General features: G+C 38.0%; 1 protein-coding gene across 1 annotated transcript in view; it reads right to left on the minus strand.

Annotated features, from left to right (window-relative positions):
* Positions 1–7,284: 7,284 nt before the first annotated feature.
* LRRC4C (leucine rich repeat containing 4C) overlaps positions 7,285–24,883 on the minus strand; it is a 191,531-nt gene continuing 173,932 nt past the window's right edge. The window contains exon 2 of the mRNA XM_069553867.1: positions 7,285–10,471. Within this exon, the coding sequence (XP_069409968.1) occupies positions 8,507–10,429 (1,923 nt within the window). The 5' untranslated portion in view covers positions 10,430–10,471 and the 3' untranslated portion in view covers positions 7,285–8,506. The remainder of the gene's footprint in view (positions 10,472–24,883) is intronic.

The following is a 24,883-nucleotide window of genomic DNA, read 5'->3' on the forward strand; positions in this document are numbered from 1 at the left end:
TCTTGAAAAGAGCTTACTCTAATGCTTTCATCTCTAAAGTGGAGATAATGCCTACCTTACAGAGCTTTATAAAGACTGGAGATAATGAGTGTAGATAAAGTACTATAATAATATGATCCTTGCCAATTCTTGACTATAATTCCTTCTAGAGGGCAAATGGTGCCTTCTATACTTCTGTTGCTTCTACAGAGAACAATCTAGAAACTTTTGTACAGAGTTTGACATTATAAGCATTTGCTTTTATGACTTGACCAACTTAGAGGCAAATGTTCTGACCACTGAATACTAGTGGCCAATGTTATCTGGCATTGTCAATAACAATGACATAAGAACATTAATATGATTAATAGAATCAAAGTAATAACCTGATGATAAGGTTTGTATGACAAACCTAGACAGCATATTAAGAAGCTGAGACATTACTTTGCAAACAAAGGTCCGTATAGTCAAAGCTATGGTTTTTCCAGCAGTCATGTACATGTGAGAGTTGGACCATAAAGAAAGCTGAGCACCAAAGAATTAATGCTTTGGAACTATGGTGTTGGAAAAGACTCTTGAGAATCCCTTGGACTGCAAGGAGATCAAACCAGTCAATCCCAAAGGAAATCAACCCTAAATATTCAATGGAAGGACTGATGCTGAAGCTGAAGCTCCAGTACTTTGGCCAGCTGATGCAAAGAGCCACCTCATTAGAAAAGACCCTGATGCTGGAAAATATTGAAGGCAGGAGAAGGGGACGACAGTGGACGAGATGGTTGGATGGCATCACCGACTCAATGGGCATGAGTTTGAGCAATGTCTGGAAGATAGTGAAGTACAGGGAAGCCTGGCATGCTGCAGTCCACAGGGTCACAAAGAATCAGACACAACTGAGGCACTGAACAACAACAGAAGATTTGTAAAGGTGGAGAAGTGATAAGAGTCCATCTGCCAATGCAGGAGATGCAGGAGTGATCTCTGAATTGGGAAGTTCCCCAGGAGTACGATATGACCACCTGCTCCAGTATTCCTGCCTGGAAAGTTCCATGGACAGAAGAGCCTGGTGGGCTACAGCCCATGGGGTCACAGAATTGGACATGACCAGACACACACAAGGTTTGTGAGTAGTTTGACCAGCCATCCTGGTTTGCCTTGAGCTAAATGGTTTCTGGGATAGAGGACTTCCAGTGGTAAAACAAGGAAAGTCTAGGCAAACCAAACTGAATTGGTCACTGAATCACCTAGGGCTTGACTTTGTTTTGCTCACTGTTGTATAACTAGAGTCATAACAGGGCTTAGAACTAAAATAGTTTCTCAATTCCTATTCACTATGTGCATGAATTCATTCCAGTGCAAAAATAATCTAACCATGTTCTATACTTTACTATTTACTTTTTTCCTCCAATAATTTATTTTCTTTCTATGTTTATGGCTTCAAAATCTTAATACTTTTACACAGAGACAAATGTATTATTCAGGGAAAATTTGATACATTAATTAAAATCACTTACATACTATTCTTTCATTGCTTAACACATGAGAAAACAGGTGAAAGCACTTTCTGAGCTATAAAGCACAGAGTTTTTATTTTTTGAATTATCCTATGAATACCAAATGGCATCCCGCTAAATTCTATAAGTGCAGTTTATCTTTGACATTAATCTAATTGCAGATTTCCACCCCTGAACATCAGAGCTTTCTCTGATTACTAATATGGATTTTAAATAACTATCACAAATCACTCTCAGGATTTATTAGAAAATGAATATACTTTATAAAATAATGAATAAACTTTATAAAAGTTTAATGATGTCAATAAATTGAAAACTTGTTGACTAGTAAATGAGATTTTTATCTTTAGTTGCATTTATTGTCTGATGAATAATCTAATCTATATTGGTATTTGTCTTCAGTAGGAAGTATGGTAACAAGTTTATGCTCATAAAATTATATATATATCTATATATTCTTCATCTGTATTTTTCAGTATTGTGAATTTCCTGCTTTCCTCCTTTTTCTTGAAGGTAGAAGATATATTAATCATAATAAAAAATATCAGATCTCTAAAGTGGAGCTCAAGAATAGAAATTTAAAAGAGGCATCACTCTGAAAGTGCCTAGGAAATAATTTATTCACCTCTATAAGTTGTCCCCAGTATTGATAGGGTTGAACTCCAGATTGAATAACTAAATGGTGTGTAGAAATGACAGATTCTCATTTTATAGTACTTATGGAAAATTTGAAAACATACTAAGAAAAGAAAGCAAGGAATAAAATATACTTCCACATAAAGATTTGTCTAAAAAAAAAAAAAATACAATTGATCTCATAAACGCTGCTGCTGCTAAGTCACTTCAGTTGTGTCCGAATCTGTGCAACCCCATAGACGGCAGCCCACCAGGCTCCCCCGTCCCTGGGATTCTCCAGGTAAGAACACTGGAGTGGGTTGCCATTTCCTTCTCCAATGCATGAAAGTGAAAAGTGAAAGTGAAGTTGCTTAGCCTTGTCCGACTCTTCGCGACCCCATGGACTGTACCCTACCAGGCTCCTCCGCCGGTGGGATTTTCCAGGCAAGAGTACTGGAGTGGGTTGCCATTGCCTTCTCCATCATAAAGGCTAGCATTAACTTTTTAAGAGTGACTTATTTGCAAGACTCTTGAAAAAATATTTAGGTGGAAATACATAGCTACATGACATTTTTATGGTCAGCATTAACTAAAGTTCATTTGTTAACATCCATTTATGTTAAGAAGTATCTTTACATGCATGCGTTTTTCTGCTTGAGGGCTGCTGGAAAGAGAAACTTTATTACTTCTCCCTTTCATTTTGTAAAACTTTATTTTTTAAAAATAGAACTAGCCATAGGACCAGGAAGTCCAATTCAACATTTGACTTTTGAGGCATTTTACAAATGTTGTTATAGTTAAATTTTTTCATAATGATTCAGTTAGTAAAGAAACCCATGATTTCCGTAGTGTTAACAAATTATTTGATTTAAAGTTTTATAGTATCTACTATAAAAAAGTATATACCAGAAAATACATCATAATTACTCTTGTATATGCTTTAATATATTTAGTTCAATTTAAGCTTCATTTATTTCTCTCAGAGAATTAGACACTTTACAAAACTACCAACTGTGTTTAAATGGAAATTAAATTCCATTTTAATTTACCACTTTTAATGTGGGACTAAGGACTGAAAACAAAGAATTATTAATTGTCGTTCAGAAGCCTTACGGATACATAGACATGATAAACGGTAGGGATTCCCATAATGGATGGATTTTTGTCAGGATCTCCTAGGGCTGAGCGAGGTGGGTGTTGTGCCAAGTTCTCAGGGTTGGAGGACATAAATCAAAATGGGCACTGCTGCCTCTACAGAGACCAGCTCCTCTCTGTCAAATAACATTGAATCTTCTCTTTGATCCAAGTAAAAAGCTATATATTCACTACTTCTGCCAACCAGATAAGGACAGGATTGATACCATTTAGACAAATTCAAATTCAACGATTCAGCATCAAATATATAATACAGTGTAGCATTAATAACCTGGAAAATGAAACTAAATTACTGCACCAAATGTTGAAAGAAAATCTTCACGGTCTGGAGTCTTGTAGAGCTTTGTTTTCTGTATTTTGCCCAGATGATGTATGAGTATCCTCATTTACTGTGCATTAATAAGATTTATAAAATAGAAGGATTTTCCAGTAAAATGTGCTTTCATTAAAATAACAATGCATTGCCTATGTTTGCAGCAACACTCCATTCTCTCTCTCTCTCTCTTTTTATTTATTCTGGACTAAGGCAAAAAAAAAAAAAAATGGAGTTTTCTCACTGCTGCTAGGCACTTGTTATACAATTTAATTATATAATTTATATGTAATTTGTATATTTTCTCAAATAATTTAAGAAAGATTGAAATCTCAAAAGTTTGGTTAGCAGCACTTAAAGACACAAAATGATGGGAACTGGTTTTTAAATGTGTTTTAAGAATGCTTCTTTGAGCTTCTACATTTCGATCTTAATTGACAGGGTACTATCAGTAATTCTAGGAGATTTCTTTTTTCTCTCCTACAACCAGATGTGTCTTCTTTTATATCCTGGAAAGATAATGGCATCACAGCTGGTTTCTATCTAATACAGAGTGTGCAGGAATTCATATTTCTTCTTATGGCAGCAGAGAAAAAAATAGAAGGTAATTTGATGTTTTAAGGCAACAGCTTGACTTATTTTTATCTGGTTGCTTTTGTATAGAAATCATATTCTAATCAAATATAAGAATGTGTATATACTTTGGGGAAAGATATTTTAAAAAAGAGATTTGACTCTGTGAAAATATATTTTATGAAAAACAGACACCTGGCTTCCAAAAAGTCTATGACTCTTCACTCAAGCATTCATGTCTTATACCTGTGATATTTAGTGATACAATTTGGTACGGGGAGGGAGGAGGGAGGGAGGTTCAGGATGGGGAACACGTGTATACCCCTGGAGGATTCATGTTGATGTATGGCAAAACCAATACAATATTGTAAAGTAATTAACCTCTAATTAAAATAAATAAATTTATATTAAAAAATAAAATAAATTGTCTTCAATATCCTTATTAATCCCAGTAAGCTGAAGCACCAAATAAACAATTTTAACATTATTTAAAAATTACATTGTTTCAAAGCACCACACTGTCCATAAGCACTCATCTGACTCTTTGACTTGTCTAAGTATTTTGAAGATTATGCTAAGAGGATAAAATGTTTAAGTTTTTTTTTTTTCACCTTGATCAATATTTACTTTGGAAATGTTGGGTGGCTTGGTGCCATCCACCTAATACTTTCCTCATGTTTCAGTATATCTTTTTCTATAAATGTCTTCTTCATTTTCTTTCTCCCATACAAATAATCCTTCCATTGTCAAGTTATTTATCAACAGATCTAAATTCAGAATTTAAGAGTATGCAGGTCTCAAATAATGTCATGATTTTTGATTCTTTGATTATAAAGCCTAAAAGCAATTATAGCAATTAAACAATTCCTCAAAAAAAGAATTGATCAATGTTCCAATCATTAACCAATGGTCCAAAATTCTTATTACCTACTTTAATCTTTGGAAAAGATGGCATTTGATTCCAGAATGTTCAGAATATGAGGAAAAATGATTAAAGCTATATCAGGCCTTATGTATGTGAATTATACCAACTTTTTCTCATATTTTGCCTCCGTAAATGTGTTTGGGCACATGCAAAAGAATTTAGAAGTTTGAAGTGAGAGCCAGTTATAGAAGAGCAAGAGTCCAGAATAGAAAAAAAAAAAATATTAGAGAAGATTTCTTCTAAAGCATTCTTTGATATTTTCCCAAAGTCAACTGCATATATTTAGTAGGAAAAATAAATATACATACTAAAATTATCATTACATTGTGAATGACATATTTTTGATGCACATGAGTATTTAAGCATACTGTTGCTTTGTTACCTTTGGATAGAACAAAAACATTAACAGACATAAAAAGTGTATTTTGCTACCAAGATAGACCAGATATTTAAACAGTGAAATGGACTTTCTGCTGAACCAAGGAAGTCCATTTTGAGTGATGAACTCTGGTTAGTGCAGCTACCTTATTGAAGCTCCCCACACTAGTACAAATACAGACACTGCTAATCATAAACTCGTAAAATCATAGAATTCATTTTAGTGTCCTTTAAATAATACTTTTATAGGACTATGCCCTTCATCCCTAAAACCTGCAGTGAGGAACTTTTATCAAAAGTATTTCTAAATTGACTGGAAAAGTCAAATGTGGCTTAACAAATCTTTCATCAATATATGCAGATTTAAAAAAAAATCTAACATATATACATTAGGGCAACTATAATCTCTTATAGCACTGAACTGTATTCTTGACTTTCTTACCTAAATTTTTAGTGCAAATTCACCTTTTATTCTAGTAGAATTTATCTAACTACTCAGCCACCCCTCACAGTTCAGTTCAGTTCAGTCGCTCAATCGTGTCCAACTCTTTGCAGCCCCATGAACTGCAGCACGCCAGGCCTCCCTGTCCATCCCCAACACCCAGAGTTTACTCAAGAGGAATTGTATGCTGGAACTAACTTCTTAAGAATTAAAACCTCAAATGAAAGAAAGTTTGTAATCAGCAAAACAGAACTCAGAGATCAGAAACCAAGTAGAGAAGGCAAGATTGTTTTCCTTCTGGGTTTATACCAGTCTTCTTTGTATTAGCACTTGATACTCCTTGGTGAGTTGTTTAGTTTCTAAGCTGCTCTGCAGCTTAGAAATACGAAGTACATTCAATACTGAATCACTTGACAAATGGCAGCCAACATGTGTTTTCCCTTGAGTCTTCTCCACAGTAAAAGCTAATATGAATTGTATTCCTAACAAAGAAAGGTAGGATATGAGGGAGAAAAAGACACTAAAGAACTGGTACTCAAAAAATAGAGGTGAGATCTTTGTGTGGTCTCATTCGTTTGCTATCTCTTCCTCTCAGTTCTCTGACCTATTTTGCTAGTAACAATTGGTTTTTCACACCTGGAGATCACAAAACCCTGGTGTGATGTCCAGCCTGTAGAGTTATGTGTGAGTATCCAAGCTGCTCATTCATTAGGAGCTAAAGTTTTCTCCAGCTTATCTCTAGTTTTCTCTAGTTTAACACTTATCTCACCAATGATATGGCAGATTTCAAGGGCCAGCAATAGGAGGTGTATATTTGGGAATATCCCTTGGGGAAGGGAATGGCTACCTACTCCAGTATTCTTGCCTGGAGAATTCCATGGACAGAGGAGCCTAGCAGCCTGCAGTCCATGGGGTTTCAAACAGTCCGACATGACTGAGTGATTAACACACTGTTACACTACTGTTTTCACTATGCTTCACGTAGATAAAGACAAAAGTCAGACGTATACTGTATTAAAATATCAGGAGAGTGCTGAGGTACCAGTAACTAGAAAGTTCCTTTTTAACTTGCAAGCTAGTGGATATTCTCATACCAAAAATATCTCCAGTGATTTGAAGTATCTTTAGTGAATTACTAGTGTGTTAGCATTTCTATCTCTTGGTAAACATCCATTGGCCGTAGCAAATCAAATCCATACTTAAACACTTCTTTACCACTCTACAATCTGCATTTGGAAGAACAGAATCAGCTCTTCCAGAAGAATGGAAAAAAAAATCATGAGGAGGTTTTGGTCATAACAGTAACTTGATTATTTCAAAACTCTAGGATCCTGCCACCTGCCACCTAACAGGAAAATTAGAGCTGGCCCTTGGTAGTCAACTGATATTTTTTTAATGATATTGCATATAGGTCATGAGTGATTCAGGTGCAGAAACCAGGTCTTACTAATAATGTGTCCACAGCACTAACATCATTGTTTAACACACAGTAGGTCTTTAACAGTTAGTGTTGAATTGAACTGAGTTTGTTGACACTCAGCACCAATAATGATTTTTCAACTTGGCTAATTTAGCATTCTGTGATTGTACTTCATCTAGACAGCAGAATTTTATTTAAGAGCAAGGAATAAACTATACTGAAACTTTCTTTCAAGCGGAATTGAATTTACTTCACAAAAATCTAAAAATTTGAGCATTCTACAAAGGGCGACACTAATGAAAAGAAAAGAAGACCACAGCATCCTTAAATATAGATCAGAAACTCACGTCATCTAATGAAACAGGACCCTGTAGAGACTGGTGCTGTGACTAAAGATTACTGTAATATTACCTTTCTCAGAAAGCAGGAAGTCTAGTTACCTTCACGTTTCTCACATTTGAGCCAAACTACAAATGAGTTGTATCCAGGTACAGAAAAACCAACAATGTTTTATTTATAATCTTATTTTTAGTTTTTGAACTACAAATCAGATTCTAGATTTGTTTAAAAGATCATGGGTTTTATAGATGCTCATATGTAAATTAATCTGTTGCTTGCTTCCTTTTTTTTTTTTCTTTCCCATTGAATGGTCCTCCTCATAAATACAGAACAGATCATTACATGAAAAATATAAGATCTTGCATTTTTTCCTTGTTCTCTCTTAAAAATCTATTTCTAATATTGCATTCCCCATTGGACTACTTCATAAGGGCATGAGGGGGAGGAAAGAAAAGAAAGAGAGAAAGAGAAGGAAAAAAAAGAAAGACAAAATAGACTGGATCTCACCACTAGAATTCACCATAAAAATCTCAAAGTATAACAGAATTCTTACAAAATTTCCTAGACTGGTTCTTTAGGGAATTGAGATTTCCTGTGAAAAATATGGTGATAGGGAAGGCAGGGACGAAATGTGGGAAATAGTAAATAAGTGCAGCAAAAACAGGTTCTGAGGAATACACATAATTTTGTCTGCTTTAGATCACAATAGAATTTTTAATAAATAAATCTTTTCTTTTTTGTTTTTTTTTTTGTAAAGACACTTTTTTGAAACAGTAGATTTAGCCCAGTCATTTGTGTCATTTTTAATAAACTGTCTTTTTTTTTTGATTGTTTGTTTTCCATAACTGTCAGTGTTTTAGATTTGAGTCTCTTGGACATTGTCTTTAGAGTTCATCCGGATCAATAACGGTTCATGCACTGAACTGTGTATTGAATTTATTGTGTTAACTGTTGTTGTGTGGTTGAAAGGAGATTTGTAAGAGTTATAGTGATTTAGGTGCTCATGCTCAATGGCAGGCATGGGCAGGTGGCTTTCCATGGGCGTGTCTCCTGTAATCTCATCATCCACATTAATAATTTCAACAGTCCTCGTTGGGGCATGATGGTTTTGCCGATGATGTTGCTTCCTCATCTTGTAGAAAATGACCAGCATCACTGCAGCCATGAGTGTGATGGCCACGAAACAGCCAATGATGATTTTGGTAGTCTTCATGACCTCATCAATTCCTGGGATCCCACTGTTTATATCAGTCACAGGGATGGTGAATGTCTTTTCTGTCGACCTTGTGCTCTGTGGCGTGAGGGAGGTGGTCACGTTAGTGGTCTCCCAGTCGATCACCGGAGTGGGACCCACATTGTTATCTGTGGTCCGTGCCTCATCCTGAGAAGGTTCCATAGTCTCTACCGTGACAGTTGAAAAGTAAGAGAAGGGAGTAGTGGTTGCTGCAGTAACATTCAGGGTGGCTGAAGCGGTGGTATTTCCCACAGAATTACTCACCATACATGTGTACATGCCTGTATCTTGCACGGTTACATTCGTGAAGTTTAACGTGCCATCGCTGAGCACAGCTATCCGCACTTTATATGCCCCATGAGTCATGACTGTTCCGTTTGGAGTAATCCAAGATACGGAAGTTAGGGACGTGGAGGCCCGACATTTCAGCTCAGCTGCCATGCCTTCAGTGACATTGAGGTCTGCTGGGGGCTCCACAATGACAGGAGCATAGCATGTGAAATAATTCTGGTCAAGCTCCCCAATGTACCTCCCTTTCAGATTGGGAGGGGTGTTACACCGGGCACAGCAAGCTGTATTGGAGGGGGCCATGTCTTTTATCCACCAGCTGAGCCACAGGATGTCACAGTTACAGTTCCAGGGGTTGTGATGTAAGTGTATCCGCTCTAGATGATGCAAGGGTGTGAAGAGGTCATGAGGCAGTAATGTCAGATTGTTGTGTGCCAGGTTGATCTCCACCAGTGACTGAAGGTTATCAAAGGCATTCCGTTCAATCACTTGAATCTGGGACTGTATCATCCACAGTTTCTGAAGGTGCATCAACCCCTGGAAAGAGCCAGGCCTGATGGCAGACAGATGATTCCCAGAAAGATCCAGCTCATCTAGTTTTATGAGCGGCGTGAGGTTAGGGATTTCTCGGAGGTTGCACATGGCAAGGTTCAGATACCTCAAGTTAGACAGACCTTCAAAGGCACCTTCTGAGATGTATGAAAGCCTTTTCAATTCCCCTAAGTCTAGCCGGCGCAAAGAAGGGATTCTGTTAAAAGCATAAGAAGGGATGCTTTCGATGGGGTTGTTTCGCAACCAGAGCTCCTTCAGTTTAGACAAATATACAAAAGCTCCATTCGGGATGGTCGTAAGACGATTGTCGAAGAGTTCCAGCGTGTTGAGGTTTGCCAGACCATTGAAGGCCCCGATTTCAATTGTTCTGATATGATTCCTACTCAACTGTAGGATTTCCAGGTGCCTCAGGTGTTTGAAGCTGTTCACTTTGATGATCTGGATTTGGTTCTCATGGAGGTTCAGCAGCCGGGTGTTGGTGGAGATGCCATCTGGAACATCACGTAGGTTTTTCCGAACACAAATCACCTTGCTGAACTGGTTGCTGCAGGAGCAGACGGAAGGGCAGGTTTGAGCCCGCACCAGACCAGCCACCACAAGAAGTTGAAGAGCCAGCAGCACCACAAGCAGGGGGTCAAATAAGGCCCTGTTAAACCTAGGACCTATCATTATCTGCTGTGGATGTAAGGTCATCTTGTTCAACATTCATAATTTATCTGGTGTTGGTCCTTCTGGAGTTCAAATAATCTGCAATGCAATAAGAGCAAAAAAGAGTATTAGATCTCCTCCAAATGTCTTTCTTGAGTCATTGTCAGTGAGACAGTGTATCAGCTCAAGCCTTCATTTCTCCAACTAAGATAATAAATCTAATGCCATGTATTGAGCAACAGGGCTCATATTTATTAAGAAGTGTTTCCATACTTTGAGTTATCAGCCAGCCACAGCCCATATTCCATCATTTGTGCAATCACAAAGAAATGGAAGAATGAGGTAGAGGGTTTGATTGTGGTGTTTATCAACCAAGGGTGACCTGAATGCATGAGGACACATGAAATGTACCCCATCATTAGGTTCAATGTCCGGACCAGATTGGAAAAGTGCAGAAAATGAAACTGGGGGACTATACCAATAGACTAAAAACTCCCTTGCAAAATTATTAACAGCTGACATTTTATCAAGGAGTAGCCTATGTGCCGTAGGCTATAGGCTTCACAAACAATCCAAAAATGGCTACATAACTTGCAGAGCTCCAGGCAAAATGCAAACATGGGATGTCTTGTCAAAAATTACTAAGAATTGCAAGGGTTTCCCTGATAGTCCAGTGGTTAAGACTTTGCCTTCTGATACAGGGGGTGTGGGTTCAGTCCGTGGTTAGGAAGCTAAGATCCCAGATGCCTCTTGGCCAAAAAAACAAAACATAAAACAGAACACAATAGGCTTTAACAGTGGTCCACATCCAAAAGAAGTCTTAATAATTTTATTAAGAATTTCAAATCAGTTATAATAGAACATTAAGTCAAGCATGGGCCCTTCTGAATATGGATCCCTTTGTAACTGCACAGGCTTCATGCCCTGATCCTTTCTTTTCCTTACTGCACTTCTCTGAGGGAGGAATTGTTATAGCCTCCGTTTTCAAGAAGAAGACATTTAATTGTAGGGGAAGTAACATGCATATAGTCACATGGTTAACAAGCAGAGAATCAGGGTTCAGATATTCATCTCACTGGTCCAGGAGAATATGATTTCAAACATTCCATGAAAAAAGTTTCTGCAAGAATGATGGCGAAAGCAAACTATTTTTCACAATTATTTTTGTTAAAATACCTTTCCTTTGGGGGTCACCTCAGCTGTAAACACTGGCAACTTAATGTATGGTACCTGTGAAAATACACTGAAATAATGACATGCACAAATATGTGTAAATTTCTAGAGATTTTCATATATAAAACTCACAACAACAGAGCCAACTGCTACCTATAGGTAGACATACTACCAATTAAATCACATCTCATGAAACATAATGTTTATGTACAGAAAAAATCATAGTATTAAATATAACAGGATTGTATATGTATTATGCCCTGACTCATTGATTTCTGGGAAGGAAAATAAAACAACTTACTTTCTGCATCTCTTACAGCACAAAGAGGAATTCCAAAGCTTGTGTTACCCAATATACACCCATTTCAACTGGCTTATCATAAATTGGGCACCTGTATGATGACTTCTCCCAAATTCCTCAATAAACAGTGCCTCTTCTAAGAATCTCTTGAGAAGAAAAAAAAATGTGGAGACTTATCATAACCAATTCAAAAAGGCACTAAGACAGTAATTTAGTATTTACTATGTGTCATATTGGGCAGGTGACTTATCCTCTCCACAGCTCAATCTCATTTCACAATGGGGATGATATTATTATATAACCCTTAGTGTTATTTTCAGAAAAAAATTAATATCATAAAGAGCTTAAAATAATGCCTTCCGTACTGAAGGAACTCAATAGACATTACTATTACTACTACTACCATTTTTTTATTTCCCTTAGTTGGACATTTTGCTAAGTGCTGAGCATACAAAAGTGAAGAATATAACCCTCACCCTTGAGGAATTATAATTCAGAAGGTAAGACAGATAGGCAAAGAGATGAAACACAATAATATATGTTCATTGCTATGAGACCAAGCCACATTGGCACATGGGCACTAAAGTCAGAGCAACTAAATCTGTGATGGTATAATAAGTCAGGGGATTTTGAAAGAGGACAGTCATCTGATCTAGATTTTGTAGAAATTGATAAAGAAAAGAAAGCAGAGCAGAGGGACCAGCCTGAACCAAGACAAGGAAATAAGAAAGTACTAGTACAACCAAGCAACCATAAACTCCCCTATAGCAGGAGACTGGAAGGTCCAGGAAAGAGAATGGGAAAGAAGCTGGGATGAGATCGGATCAAAACTCAGTGTAAGCATTCCCATTTATCCTGCAAGTGACTATTCAATATTCTGTTTATAGAAAGAAATGCTGTCATCAGCTTTGCTTTCAAGAATGGTAATGCTACATTAATATAGGAGACAGAAAGGCTCTAGAAGAAACCTGCAGCAAGGAGAAAGATTAGTAAAATCTTCCACTTGCTCTAAATGAACCTTGGAGGGAAGTCAATGCCAGAGATACTTGGAATTTCTTAGCCATTTCTATGCATACCATCCAAGGTCTTGAGAGATTGGCTGTATCCTCCTTAGGACATAACCCTTCTACCAGTAGTAACAGTCTCAGTGTAAATTAGCCTTTGTAAATAAATGCATTTTCTTAGAGTACACAAGACAGAGAAGAGACTCTGTTCCAAAATTAGGAGATGCTTCACTCAGTAAAGACGTCTGTCATGAGCAACTCTTAAACATACACCCACATTCACAGACTGTAGAGAGGGACCTGAGTCTTATGAACGTGAGGTTTAAAGTCACAGATGCTTTCTGGCTTTAGCAGCTTGTTTTGGTCTCCTTCCCTATGGCAACAAAGAAACTTGAGCAGTAGGCTGTGAATTGTTACTGTTTCTTTCAGGACTTGCTTCCTCCCTCCAGGTTCTTGCAGCTCTGAGTTGACTTCTCACACCATCTAGCACTATGATCATTTGTCCCTGGTTCTGTTTCCTGCACTAGCCTGTGAGCTCTCTAGGAACAGTAGCCATGTCTCTTCTTAGCCTCTGGACAACAGAGAACCTAGTGTGCTGTAGACAGGAAATAAAATGACTGTTGAAAAAGTGCAAAACATTTACTATTTAATTCCAACGCTTTGTATATACAAATTTTCTGAATTTTCTGATGTTTTGGTATCAAGGCCTTGCTGATCCTGAAGAGTCAGCCCAGCCAATAAAAAGTGTTAGTTGCTCAACTGTCTCCAAGTCTTTGCAACCCATGGGCTGTGGCCCACAAGGTTCCTCTCTGTGGAATTCTCCAGGCAAGAATACTAGAGTGGGTAGCCATTCCCTTCTCCAGGGGAGCCTAGGGATTGAACCAAGTTCTCCTGCATTGCAGGCAGATTCTTTACCATCTGAGCCACAAGGGCTCTGCCCATCCAAAGGCTAGCCAGATTCTACAGATAGTAAAAGGCAGGCCTACAGGCATGCCTGCCATATTTAAACCAACCATTCTGAAGCAGGTACCCCAACCACTTCCATTATCAGTTCTTACAGTGCTGTTTACTCTCAAGCCACTACCCCTCTGCCCTCATCATCCCAGGGTTAGATTCCAGGCAACTAGACAGACCCTACGTCCCAGAACTCCCTGAATTTACTCATATCATAACAGAGTGGTTGGCAGGCTTCTCACTCTGAGTTAGATTAGGAGGTATCTTTCATTATAAATTAAAACACGACCTTGAAAACCATTGTAGATTTCCATTTTAAATAGGATGCTATTTAAGTTGCCAATAATCATAACCATTGAAAAATTTTCATTTCTGTGATTCAGTTTTTCATCCATATGTTCCCTTCTCAAAACACACTTCTGAAGGTGATTGGGAATTTGAAAGAAAGAAAGAGAAGGAGAAAGGGAAGGAAGGAAGGAAGGGAAAGGAAAAAGAATATCACCTAAACTCTAATATATTAACTGATTGATGCTTTTAGGATGGGGGTCCTAGGGCCCTACTTTTCTATCCCTCCTCCCACCTCCCAGCCCATGACTCTCCGTAGAGTCCTAGGGTCTCAGTCAGAATAACTGGTGGACTAGAAATAGCACAAAGTGAAAAAGGTAAGCCCTTACTCTTCCATTTGCTACTGAGTGACTTCACTTTCACTTTTCACTTTCATACATTGGAGAAGGAAATGGTAACCTACTCCAATGTCCTTGCCTAGAGAACCCCAGAGAGGGAGGAGCCCAGTGGGCTGCTGTCTATGGGGTCGCACAGAGTGGGACACGACTGAAGCAACTCAGCAGCAGCAGGAACATCCCTTTAAAATATGAAATAATAAAGACAACCATGTCCAATGGGCAAGAGAAGAGGCTTATGATGAATTCCTGAATTCATATGTCTGCTTGAACACCCATGACCCTATTAATGGGAAGGTTACTTCATCTGTCTATAATTTACTCTCCTCATCTGTAAAAGTAGCAGAGCTACTTAATCAATAGGCTCTTGTTAGTACTGTCATATAATATATACAAAGTTACTGACTCATAATAAGTAATATATAATACTGAATAAATATTTAATACATATTAAAATAAAGTGATATAAGCTTCTCTTCTTAGATAAGATAGGAATAACAGTAATACCTATTATTCAAAGTTGTGGTAAGGATGAACTGGAATGACCAGAAACACACTCTCAATAAAACATATCCAAATATGATGCATTGCTCTTTTTTCAGTCTCTGGGTTGTTTTATTTTCTACTTTTTGCTTACTTCAAAGTCTTTTTGCTATTGAAATTAATGAGATTGCCTGTAACTCAGTCATAGGTAATTATTTATGAATTATAGCTGCTTCAAAGCTAATTTATAACCTGTAGCAAATAAAGTTTGGTACACACCCAGAATTGAATAAACTACTATCAACAAAAGGTTTCTATTTTAAAATCTAAATTATGTTACTTTACATCAAAAGCCAGGTTTCAACATCTCTTTCAGAAGATGTTTTTATCACATCAAAAGGAAATTAATTTAAAGGTGCACACTATCCATTACGATGTCATCTCACAGCATTTATTTACAAATGGATCTGTGTGGGTTTTGAATTAAACTATAATACTCTTAGCCTTGTCCCAGAGGATATCCTGACTTTGTCAAGAGACCTTTCTTCTTTCCTTACCCATGCTTCAGTGCACTGAGAGACATAGAAGGGACTCAGGAGGCAGAGTAGCTATTGGGGATGCTTTATTTAGCACAGTATCATTGCTAAGTCAGCATAGACTGCTGTCTAGACATTGGAACTAGTTTTCAAGCGAGGTGAAAGATAAATTTAGTTAACACCAATCAGTCCTCATATCTCAGTAGACCACACATTCACTGTCATATATATACATGCAATGGACCTCTGTAAACATTGAAAAGCCAAACCATTAACCCCCATACTCAGAATGGACACTGAAACCTCCAGACCATGCCTTACCATCAACATCAACTTGACTTAGCTCTTCCATAGCTTCTATTAGCAACTCTATCCTCTTCTGAAATTCTCGTGCTAAAGCAAACAGTTTCATGGTCCTTAACAAAACTGGCCTAAAGATCCTTCAACTCTTTCATAAAAAGCATTAACTGTGCTCTAAGATTCTTTGGATCTTTTGCCTCACGTTGGTGTTTTCTCCAATCCTGGATCTTTGTATCATGGTTCTTACTCGATAAATTATGGCTTAATCATAATCATTCCATTCAGACTTTCCTGGACTTCTGTAGGGTCTTAGTAAGGAAAAAGACTCAGGTCTGTCTTACCAACCATTCTTGCTGGTAACATTTTCAGAATCAACTGCTTTACGAAACTAAAGGTGGGTTAATCACTTGAAATATGCTTGAACTTCAGTTTCTCTTTCTTCTTCTCTGAATTTCTTGTATACCCAATATCCTACTCCAATACTCTTTCCTTAGAAAATTTTGTTCAGAAAGATTCAGTCTCTTCTTAAAAAAAAAAAAAAAAACAGAATTATATTATCTTCTTTGAGACAAGGTTATCCAGTCTTGATATATTAATAGAATCTGACTTAAGTTAGGACTAGGCAAACTTTTTCTGTGAAGGGCCAGATAGTAAATAGTTTAGGTTTTCAGACTATATGGTGTCTAGTTTCTACCGCTCTGCTCTGCCACTGAAGCTTGAAAATAGCTCTGGTCAAAAAGTCAACGAATGTGCATGGCCATCTTCCAGTTAGACTATGCACATTCAAATGTCTCAAATATTCTTAATATTTTTTCAACCATTTTAAAATTTCTAAATAGTCTTAGTTCACAGAGCATGCAAAAACAGATGGTGGGCTAAACTTTGGACTATTTTTTGCTGGGTTCTTGTCTAAACAAACATTGATTGTTCCATCCTTATTGCCAGAGACTGGTTGGTTCTGAACATGTGATACCGTCTGGCCAATAAGATGCAAAGAGAGGTCAGCTGAGGGGATTCTGTGAATTTTTATTTTTCTCCCCCTAATACGAAGAAAGACAGGGGAAGGAGTAGTTCTTTATTCTGTTTCTGGATGTTGTTGTGGGTATAAGATACTGAGAATTGCTACAGGCAATTTGTGGCCAAGAAAGCAGGCAGCCTGAGGACAAAGCTGTTGTGCTAAAGAAGGAAAAAATGGAAAGAGGGAAGAATTTGCATTCTTGATACTGTGACAAGCAGCTACATTAACGAATCCTGTAACTGTTTTTCCTCTCTATTTTATTATTATATGCAATAATCAGTTCCATACATCATAAACAGCTCATTATTTTTCTGGTTACATGTAGTCAAACCTACCTGATATTTTCATATTCGTTCTCCTCTCTCCCTCTCCTTTTATCTATCTCTCACTACTCCTGCTTCCAAAACCAAGAGCAAAGAAAAGGCAAAATAAAAAAATCTAATTGCTTAAACCATTATATATCTGAAACCTATCAAAAAGAACAGTAAGCTGAGGCGACATGATTTGCTTGTAAGAAAGGAAGTGAGGCTCATCCTCATCTTACTAAGAAAGCTTTCTACTATAATCATTTCTCAAAATAGCTCTTTAAATTTTTAAGAGTGCTATAATACACAGGAAAAGGGAAAACAACAAATTAAATAACACCATTATCAAAGGTAGCTCATCCCTCCAAATTAAATTTATTTTACAAATATTTCCTAACATTCAACTTTTTCCCATCTGAAACCCAATTTTGCAAATCTGTTGAGATTTCCACCCTTCATGGAGGAATATATGTTTCTGCAGATTTTCAGGGAAAGAAAATTTTTGTAAATATGCCCAGTGCTGACCCTCAAGGCAAATGTAATGGAAATGATACAAGGTTTAAATGGCTGTAACCCAGGTATTCAACCTGTCAAGTCAACAAGACGCTCTTTGGCTATATACACTGACCTTGCAATGTTTCTAGAAAATGTTGGGACTAAAAAAAAAAAAATTGATATTTAAGGGAAAAAAAAAAAACCACCTGGGTCTGCATTTCACTTTTCTAGATGACTTGCTCGACTTACAGTAAAAAAAAAAAAAAAAAAAAGTACATATGTTTAGTATTTAGTGGTGACAAGATTACAACATCATTAGATAAGAAGAAGCAATGAGTGGAGAAAACTACATATATATGTATATGTATTTTTTTAAGCAAGAAAAAAATATAATAAATGATGTGGCCAATATGTTGCTATGTTCTGTTGAGTATAGAAAGGGATAGAAAAGAGTCTAAGGTGGCCATACCTTTTAGAACTTCACAAACTTACTGGAGCTATAATACAAAAGCATAGATACCTATCAAAAATGAAAAGCACGCATATGTGCATCTAGGAACTAATGTAGTCAATATTCAAATCCCATAAAACATCGTCAGATGTCATAGACAACCAGACAAAGTTTTAAGAGGGTTTGAGATTTTATGTAGGCACTTAAGGGGATATAATTTTGTATTGAGGCAGGTGGTAGAGGAGATAATGGATGACTTGTAAAAGCAGAGGGTCTTACCACGTGGCTCAGTGGTAAAGAGTCCACCTGTCAATGCAGGAGATGTGGATTAAATCCCTGAGTCAGGATGATCCCCTGGAGAAGGAAATGGCAATGCACTCCAGAATTCTTGCCTGGGAAATCCCTTGGAAAGGAGCCTGGAGGGCCACAGTCCATATACTTGCAAAAGACTCAGACAGGACTAAGCAACTAAATAACAGCAACTGTAATACAAGCAGGGGAGTATCGGAGCATGAAATAAAAGAGAAATGACTTAATGGAAGCAGGTGACTTATACAATAGAATTTAGATTGTTAAGCTGGCCCAATTGAGGGGCACTACATGTCTGGTAGGAGAGTTTGGGTTTGCTTCAATGATGAAACTTAGGAAGAAACTCCAGGTTCTTAAGCAGGAAAAGGTGAGAACATTATTTTAGGGAGTCTCTGCCCTTATGCATAAAAGAAACTAGAGAGAAGAGTAGTTGATGGAAAAGTCAAATGACTTCAATAATCGACATCTTAGCATTACTTTAGAACTGAATGGAACAGATCTTCAATCCAGTTACCTGTTGATACAGATATCAATCCAATATGTATACATTATGAGACATGTATAGCCTCAAATTAATCAGTCCTGCCTGAAGTCCTGTAGAGGATGAAATACCAATGAAGGCAAAATTAGCTTCTGTATGCAGTCACATTAAAAACTATCAGGTTACACAGAGGCAGCAGACTATCATTTTGAAACTCTGATGCACAAATAAGGAAAGATACAAGTTTTTTAAATCTCTAATTTGGTTCATACCTGAATGATTTAGCGGTTTTCCCTACTTTCTTCAATTTAAATCTGAATTTGGTAATAAGGAGTTCATGATCAAAGCCACAGTCAGCTCCTGGTCTTGTTTTTGTTGACTGTATAAGCTTCTCCATCTTTGGCTGCAAAGAATATAATCAATCTGATTTCAGTGTTGACCATCTGGTGATGTCCATGTGTAGAGTCTAGGGCCTAGATCTGATAGATAGAGTGCCTGATGACCTATGGAATGAGGTTTGTGACACTGTACAGGAGACAGGGATCAAGACCATCCCCATGGAAAAGAAATGCAAAAAAGCAAAATGGCTGTCTGGGGAGGACTTACAAATAGCTGTGAAAAGAAGAGAGGCAAAAAACAAAGGAGAAAAGGAAAGATATAAGCATCTGAATGCAGAGTTCCAAATAATAGCAAGGAGAGATAAGAAAGCCTGCCTCAGTGATCAATGCAAAGAAATACAGGAAAACAACAGAATCAGAAAGACTAGAGATCTCTTCAAGAAAATTAGAGATACCAAGGGAACATTTCATGTAACGATGGGCTTGATAAAGGACAGAAATGGTATGGACCTAACAGAAGCAGAAGATATTAAGAAGAGGTGGCAAGAATACACAGAAGACTGTACAAAAAAGATCTTCATGACCCAGATAATCACGATGGTGTGATCACTCACCTAGAGCCAGACATCCTGGAATGGGAAGTCAAGTGGGCCTTAGAAAGCAACACTACGAACAAAGCTAGTGGAGGTGATGGCATTCCAGTTGAGCTACTTCAAATTCTGAAAGATGATGCTGTGAAAGTGCTACCCTCAATATGCCAGCACATTTGGAAAACTCAGCAGTGGCCACAGGACTGGAAAAGGTCAGTTTTTACTCCAATCCCAAAGAAAGGCAATGCCAAAGAATGCTCAAACTACCGCACAATTGCACTCATCTCACATGCTAGTAAAGTAATGCTCAAAATTCTCCAAGCCAAGCTTCCGCAATACGTGAACCATGAGCTGGTTTTAGAAAAGGCAGAGGAACCAGAGATCAAATTGCCAACATCTGCTGGATCATGGAAAAAGCAAGAGAGTTCCAGAAAAACATCTATTTCTGCTTTACTGACTATGCCAAAGCCTTTGACTGTGTGGATCACAATAAACTGTGGAAATTTCTGAAAGAGATGGGAATACCAGACCACCTGACCTGCCCCTTGAAAAATCTGTATGCAGGTCAGGAAGCAACAGTTAGAACTGGACAGGGAACACCAGACTGGTTCCAAATAGGAAAAGGAGTACATCAAGGCTGTATATTGTCACCCTGCTTATTTAACTTATATGCAGAGTACATCATGAGAAACACTGGGCTGAAAGAAGCACAAGCTGGAATCAAGATTGCTGGGAGAAATATCAATAATCTCAGATATGCAGATGACACCACCCTTATGGCAGAAAGTGAAGAGGAACTAAAAAGCCTCTTGATGAAAGTGAAAGAGGAGAGTGGAAAAGTTGGCTTAAAGCTCAATATTCAGAAAACGAAGATCATGGCATCTGGTCCCATCACTTCATGGGAAACAGATGGGGAAACAGTGGAAACAGTGTCAGACTTTAGTTTTGGGGGCTCCAAAATCACTGTGGATGGTGAGTGCAGCCATGAAATTAAAAGATACTTACTCTTTGGAAGAAAAGTTATGACCAAACTAGATAGCATTTTGAAAAGCAGAGACATTACTTTGCCAACAAAGGTCCATCTAGTCAAGGCTGTGGTTTTTCCAGTAGTCATGCATGGATGTGAGAGTTGGACTGTGAAGAAAGCCGAGCACTGAAGAGTTGATGCTTTAGAACTGTGGTGTTGGAGAAGATTCGTGAGAGTCCCCTGGACTGCAAGGAGATCCAACCAGTCCATTCTGAAGGAGATCAGTCCTGAGTGTTCTTTGGAAGGAATGATGGTAAAGCTGAAACTCCGGTACTTTGGCCACCGGGGTTGACTCATTGGAAAAGACTTTGATGCTGGGAGGAATTGGGGGCAAGAGGAGAAGGGGACAACAGAGGATAAGATGGATGGATGGCATCACTGACTCGATGGATATGAGTCTGAGTGAACTCCGGGTGTTGGTGATGGACAGGGAGGCCTGGCGTGCTGCAGTTCATGGGGTCACAAAGAGTCGGACATGACTGAGCGACTGAACTGAACTGAATGTGGTTCATGTCCACACTGTAAATTATATACAGAGAATGACTAAATATACATTCAGCTTTTGTTCTTTGATGATATAATGCACTTTACCTTTATGTTGAAATATAGAAAGACATCCAATCCATATTAGCAAAACCCAGTGGGACAAAAATCAGATTTAGAGTGAAATCAGGTGGGTTAGAGGGTTGGGCAAGTATTACTAATCATTCTTTGGTAAACTGGCTTTCTCTGAGCTGCACCTTCCTAAGTGAGAGTGATGATAACATTAATAGACATTGAGATGATTATATGAATTATATGATATAGCATCTACTGAAAGAAAATTCCCAAACCTGCCCTGTACCTTCATAAATGCCACTACCATACATCCAAATGCTCAAGGCAAAAATGTAAGGATCTTCCTTGACTGTTCTTTTCTTTATTTACATTCAGCATAACCCTACTCATTAGAATAATGACTTCACTATTAAAATATAAGTTTATTCCTCATTGTCCCTTCCTAGATAAAATAATCTTCATTTCCAACTTGGACCACTGAAATATCCTCTTATCAGTTTCTCTACTTTTGCAATTGCTGTACCACAGTTAATTCTTCATACAGCAGTTAGTGGAGTAGGAAATAGCAACCCACACCAGTGTTCTTGCCTGGGATATCCCATGGACAGAGGAGCCTGGTAGGCTATAGCCCATGGGGTCGCAAAGATTCTGACAAGACTGAGAGTGAGCATGCACACACAGCACTCATACTGAAGTTTAGAGATATAAATATGCTCATGCCACTCTCCAGTTGAAAAGACTCTTATTAGCTTCACATCCTTTTGGAGCAAAATGTAAACATTTTTTGCCTCTAATATATGATTATCTGATACTTGCCTATCCTCTTATCTTTCAACTCCTCTCATTTCCCTCTGTCTTCAACCATATTGAATTTCCTTTATTCCTCAAGTGTCCCAAGACTTTTCCTCCCTCAGGACCTTTGCACTGTTTCCCTCTGCCTGCAACAGCTGCCCTTTGGTTTCTGCATGATTGATATCCCTTGCTGTTCAAGACTCCCTTTAAATTTTATTTTCTCAGAAAATTCTTTCTTGATCACTCAGCCCTAAGCAGATCTTCTATCACCATCAATCAGATTACCATTTTTATTTTATTTGTATAATTAAAACATTTTTTGCCCACTCCGTGTGACACATGAAATATTAGTTTCCTGACTAGGGATTGAACCCATGCCTCCTGCACTGGAAGCATAGGGTCTTAACCACTGGATCATAAGGGTAGTCCCCAGATTGCCATTTTTAATTTTCATCAGAGTACTTCTAATTTGATACTTTCCTCATACACTTCAATATTTATTTTCTTACTGCTTGTCTCATCTGAGTAGAATGCTAAATTCCTTGGAGAAACATTTTATCTACCATAGTGATATTTTTTCCAAAGAGTACTCATCAAATATTTGTTAAATGCAGGAAAGAATGCCTAGGTGTTCAAGCAGATAGAAACAGTATGTAGCTAGTTAAAGCTTTCCATTCACTGAGGAGCTAAATAATATCATATTTACTCATTGATCTTTAGCATCTAGTAGAGTCCAACTCACACAATGGGGCTTCCCAGGTGGCTCAGTGGTAGAGAATCCACCTGCCAAGCAGGAGATGCAGATTCAATCCCTGTATCAGGAAGATCTCTTGGAGGAAGAAATGGCAACTCATTCCAGTACACTTGCCTGGGAAATCTGGAGGAGCCTGGCAGGCTACAGTCCTTGGGGTCAGACACGACTTAATGACTAAACAACAACACACTCACATAATAGAAATTTCATTAATTTCTGGAATGATCCTTGTTCAGTTTTTAGTTGTTTTCATAGAGGTCTTCCTACAAAGAAAAGCTAGAGAGAACAAAGCAATATAAAGGTCATTCTGCTGTCTCCTTGCCCTCTTTGTTTATTTATTTATTTATTTTGCAGGAAAAGCCTTCTCTATTTCTTCATCTATTCTTGTCAATAGCAGTCCTGTTTTAAGTTTGGCCAGACAATGCCCTCTGCTGTATGTGCCTAAAATAGCACAATTGCCTTGAAAATTCCAACTAGATGATACAATGAAGCCTCTTCCTTGATTTGCTCATGTGGCACTCAGATGCACTGCAGATCTAGGGAGGTTGGACTCAGCTTTCAGGCCCTCCATTAGGGCAGACCGCTTAGAGCAGAAAACAAGAATTCTTATAAGCAGAAAGTCAAATCATCTACATATCTTCTTTAAAATGGAAGAGTGAGTATCTTGATCATTACACCCTTGCTCTAGAACACATCCGAAGCATTAATTAGAAAATCCTTGTGTGAAAAAGATCTAATTCTTCTGTCACAATCAAAAAGAACAAGATGGATTAGGCAAGGTATTGGGGTAGGCGGTGACAGTTCCAACTTTGCCTTAGCAACAAAAAGTCAAATCTATTTCATGTTAGGAAAGCAGGCCTAGAAATACAGCCAAAGACTTGCAAGGCTAAAAATAAAATTAATTTGTTTTTTCCCTGTTTTTTTAGCCTCACATGATGCAGGAGAGCTAAAGTGTACCTAGTACGAAGCTTTTGACTGTTTATGAATCCTTTGGATCATATTCACATTCTGAGCTTGATTATTTATGAAGAAATGAAATATAGATGACTCCCTGTTTCTCGAATTAAAGGGTGGGATTTGAGGTGTTCAGGTCTGTGTGTGCGTTTTTATGATAGTTAGCTGTGTTGGTTTAGTGAAATGCACAGCCAAGGTAAAAAGCTTAAAAGCTCAAACGTCATATACTGCTTGATATTTCACTCTTCAGGAAATGAAATCAGACCATTCCAATGATCAGAAATGTTGCCTGCCTGTAACAATGCCTGCATTCACTTGTGCACTAATATTTTTTAAGTCTGGAGCCTTCTCCACACAGGAAAACTTCAGTTCTCCTCTTTTTCTATTCATTCTTTCTTTTTATTCAGATTCAAGGTTAACCAATTGATCCATGCATGCTATTCCTTATCTCCAACATTAGTCTTTTCATACTGTTCTTGAGGGAGATTTTCAAAGTAATGCTTTGCACACTTTGTGTAAGAACACACAAGGACCTCGGCAAATAACTGTCCAAGAAAACATAACTCAGCAATAGTCTCCCAGTGCTTACAGAATAAAAACTAAATCTCTTACATCCTCTACCCACTAGATGCCAGTAGCACCTCCAGTTGTGACAATCTGCAGTGCCTCCAGATATTGCCAATGCCCCCTGGGGGGCGGGGAATGTGACCTCTTGAAAACTGCTGCCTTAATGTGACACTAAGACACTCCACGATGCTCAGCCATACCGTTTCCCCATCCCCTCCGCCACTGTTATCCACAGTACAGTCTAGGCTACAGTCTGTTTCTGATTCTAAAAATATACTCCCTACTTCTCTTCTTCCGAGTCTTGCTCCTGTTTTTCCCATGCCCTGGGAAGTCCAATCTGGATTTTTTTTTTTCAAAATTGTATCCCAGAGATAATTTACAGTGACCATTTCTAGCAGATCTTCCTTGGTTTTACTGGCCAGCATTAATCCATCCTTTCCC

Source organism: Ovis canadensis, chromosome 15, assembly GCF_042477335.2.
Source record: "Ovis canadensis isolate MfBH-ARS-UI-01 breed Bighorn chromosome 15, ARS-UI_OviCan_v2, whole genome shotgun sequence".
In the NCBI taxonomy this organism is placed as follows: domain Eukaryota; kingdom Metazoa; phylum Chordata; class Mammalia; order Artiodactyla; family Bovidae; genus Ovis; species Ovis canadensis.